This window comes from Temnothorax curvispinosus, unplaced genomic scaffold (genome assembly GCF_003070985.1).
Source record: "Temnothorax curvispinosus isolate PA1 unplaced genomic scaffold, ASM307098v1 QBEX01008980.1, whole genome shotgun sequence".
NCBI classification, from domain to species: Eukaryota; Metazoa; Arthropoda; class Insecta; order Hymenoptera; family Formicidae; genus Temnothorax; species Temnothorax curvispinosus.
Window position 1 is genome coordinate 261 of NW_020218760.1, and position 4,169 is coordinate 4,429.

Sequence of the window (4,169 nt, forward strand, 5' to 3'; positions counted from 1 at the left end):
ATGAAATGAACGTCTAATGGTTTTTATACATAACTTTATTTTCATTGTTTGAAATATTTGAGGTAAACAAAATTAGTGGAACACCATCTATATCGCTTCTAATACTATTTTATAAAGACGTTAAAATTTTGTACCACGTAGAACGTAACTTATATTTAAATAAAAAGTTATAAAATTTTGAAGTGTAAAATTTTAAAAAATTTTATGTGTGATTGTGTGCCAACGTATTTTTCAATTTTTTTGAATGTACTCATTTATCGGAAAAACTAAAAAAATACGTTCATAATTATATAAAATTAATTTTTGTAGGACCCCTCAACTGGAGTAAGCACAAATGTCTCCTTATCAATGTTCATGGTTAAAAGCGGAAAAAGATATAGATATCGTATGATCAGTGCTTTCAGTACGGTTTGTTTGGCTGAAGTAACAATCGAGAAGCATTTCATGCAGATAATTGCAACAGACGGCGAAAATGTGCAGCCAATATTGGTAGATGCAATTACTTTGGCCTCAGGTAATATTTATTTGAAGTATATACGGTGAAACAAAGTAATAACGAATAGATAATATAGACAATGTACCTAATATTTAATATTCTTACATGCTTTTCAAGATAAATCTATGGATATGTAGGGTGTCCTAAAATTCCCGCATGTAGAAGTGATTCTTTATGTTTTGTAACGGCCTGACTTTATCGTCGAACGCGGACTCGCCGGATCGGGAGTTCAACTGAAAGGCCCAGAGACAATAATCAATTTGCAACGCACCAGTAACATTCACTTTATTCAACTCGGGATTCGGTATTACACACAAAGAATAACGGGACGCGGTATATTACAGTGGTCGGTAGTGCCGGTGCACTCGACGCGGTATACGCCGCGGAATATCGGAACGCGGGTCTTTAACTGGACGCGGCGTTTACAATGACGGGAGTGCATGTGCACTCGACGTGGTATCTGGAATATCGGAACGCGGGTCTACAATATTACAGTGGTCGGTAGTGCCGGTGCACTCGACGCGGTATACGGAATATCGGAACGCGAGTCTTCAACTGGACGCGGCATTTACAATGACGGGAGTGCATGTGCGCTCGGGCGGTAGGACGGACGAACGGAACGCGGTATATTACAACGATTAGTAGTGCATATGCACTCGGGCGGTAGGACGGACGAACGAACACGGTATATCACAACGATCGGTAGTGCATGTGCACTCGGCGCGGTATGCGGGATAACGCGACTTTACAGTAAGACGCGGTATTTTACGGCGCGCTATATACAACGGAGAATTGCGGGATCCCGGGGTTACGGTCGCGAGAACCCTCGCTACGAGGCTGAGCACGCTCGACCTCGTTGTGCCGTGGCCGTCGGGAGTAAGTGCGATGGAATCCGGAGACACCTGAGAACGCTCAGTCGAGGCCTAAATATTATTCGATGATAATAATAATAATTAGAAGGGGTTGTCTTATGTCCCCTCGTTTGCGAGAAAACTATGAAATGACTCGAAGGACCAGAAGGAGGGTATCGGAGTTCTACCTCGCCTTTAGAGGCGCGAAAAGCGAAATGCAAGCAAACAAATTAAAAGGCGACTCGTACCGCCCGACACGTACCTTGTATTCCGCTCACCAAGGCCTGGTAATCTCTTGCGCCCGCAATATTAAACAGCAATCAAGCAGTCAATAGGCAGCAAAGCAGTGATTTCGAGAACTTGTTCTGAATTGATTTCCGGAGCGATCCTGCAAGCGTGGTCGCGAGCGAGTAATCGGATTCTCCTTATCGACATAGCGATAGCTACCGTCAGCGGATGAGTGATGGCAGCTGGCAGCACCGATTGGTCATCACGCGTAGACATATCAATCGAAACTATCAGTCGCAATTCGCTGACGTTTCGCGAGACAATAAATGTACAAGACGAACTTATCAAATAATGATTACTAACTAACTATTTACAAAGCAGTACCAAACAATAATTATTATATAAAAATAAATTACTGTTCATCGCAAATATTTTTTAAGATTAATAACATTTTCTTTATTTTTTGTAAAAATTAGATATTGATATTTATTTTAAAAAGTAAAGTTTTGCTTAAATTTAACTTTTTTATTTTTATCTATGCTAAAAGAGTGAAAAAAAAATTTTTTTTGTAAAATGGTCGATGAGAATTAAACGCGGACCAGCAGCATAGCAGTCAAGAGCTATAGCTGTTTCGTTGCACTACCTACTTCGACGAAAATTACCTCTTACGAGCTGATAAACTTGCGTTGCCTATTTTCCAAAAGCATTGTCGAAAACGGCTAAACATTGCGCGCTAGCCTTTCACTATGTTTTAGTATTAGTGAAGGACTATTACAGAAATAAGTTTCGTTCAAATCCGTTTCCCAGTCCTCACACTCTTCCTTTGTCAGCGATGTGTCACGCTTTTCCCACTTTGCTTGCCTATGCACGTGGATATTCTCTCGTTGGACGGAGAAATCACCCTTTTTATGTATTTGATGTCGCGACGCTATCGCGTCGTTTGACGTACCTACTTTGTAAACTATTAATTTTTTAATAATTACTTAAACGTTTTGCATGTATAGAATAATGAAATAAATACATTCACATATGCAGAAAACGTATGATTTTATTTAAAAAATATATATTTATATGTTACCAATAATTGTACCTATAAAAAAAATAATGTTATGAGAAGGTGGATAGCATTATGCTCTTTAGGTTTATGCTTTTATTATATTTTATCATTTGTAAAAGATATTTTTTATAATTATACATGAATTATTCCATATATTGTGTGACTGTGAGAATAATGTCGTTTTGCAGCTTATTCCAATAAGTGGAATAGAATTCTAAAAATATACAATTTGTGTGTAGGTGAACGTGTTGATTTTGTCCTATATGCGAATCAAACTCCAGGTTTTTATTGGTTACATGTACGAGGACTTGGAGAATGTCAAGAAAGACAAATATATCAATTAGGAATTCTCGCCTATCAGGATAGTTCTAAATCATCATTATCATCAAATCCAGGATACTATTTTAACCAATCTAATAATGTTGTGAGTATAACACCAAATAAATATTAAATATAGTAAATTTTGCATTTTTAAAGAACATTGCACCACTCTTATAGGTTTCGGGGTCCCGGTTAATTTTCATGGGGCGATGATATGTTACTCTCTAGACCTTCCTGATAAAAAGTCTTGCTGGGCACAACCTCTAAAAATTAACCGTTTTCGAGATATTTAACTCTGAAGCTATTAAAAAAAAAAAAAAAAAAACTATTTTCTGCCGTTTTTCGTGTTTTTTAACAACTTTTTCGCTGAAAATGTTTTTATTCACATACCTTAGACTTATGGTAAGGAAGGGAAGACACAATTACCACCCTACCCCACATATTGGGTCTCTAGATTGCTCACCGGGGCACAATTTACCATAAAAAAGGGCGTTTTTTTTTGTCATCCTTTTGTCTTTTCACAACTAATTATTGCGTGATTTGCATTTCTGAAGCTATGAAATAAAATGAAAAGAACAAAAATGCTTTTTCATAAAGTATTTGTTCCCACCGCACTTACTTATTTGTGTGACACGAAATAGTAACTAAGGAAAATGTTCCTTCGTCGTAATATCGAGAGCTTCCGGGATGTAGCGTCGATTGTCCGTAGTACGCACGATTCTTCGTGCACGCGCACCGCCGTGCGACTCGTGTAACGAGCAAGTACGCGGTAAAGAGTTCATTTAAAACCGAGTCACGAGGAGATATGTACATTTACACACCGCAAGATTAATCGTAGAGAATAGTCGCGAATACTTTTTCGATTGAGAACGCAATCTGATACACGCCTACATATACTGAACAAGAGATTTGAGAATGAGCGCGACCGGGCTTCTTCTTCCGCGGTTCGTGACTCTCTGCCGAGCTTTTCGTGCGTCGCAAGCACGGACTGGCAAAAAACCAAAACAAGTGCTCGGATAGCTAAGGCGACGCGGGAACCGCGGCGAGGGGCGTTAGGCCTATTGTATTTGGTTTTGTGGGCAATCTAAAGGCCCAATATGTGGGGTAGGGTGGTAATTGTGTCTTCCCTTCCTTACCATAAGTCTAAGGTATGTAAATAAAAACATTTTCAGCGAAAAAGTTGTTAAAAAACACGAAAAACGGCAGAAAATAGTTT

At 38.8% G+C, this 4,169-nt stretch overlaps 1 protein-coding gene across 1 annotated transcript; it reads left to right on the top strand.

The window, feature by feature from the left end:
* Positions 1-314: 314 nt before the first annotated feature.
* Positions 315-3,098, top strand: LOC112458542 (laccase-3-like). Its single transcript, XM_025022232.1, has 2 exons — positions 315-514; positions 2,872-3,098. Exons 1-2 carry the CDS (start codon positions 349-351, stop codon positions 3,081-3,083), a joined length of 378 nt encoding a protein of 125 aa, XP_024878000.1. The 5' UTR covers positions 315-348; the 3' UTR covers positions 3,084-3,098.
* The last annotated feature ends 1,071 nt before the right edge of the window (positions 3,099-4,169 follow it).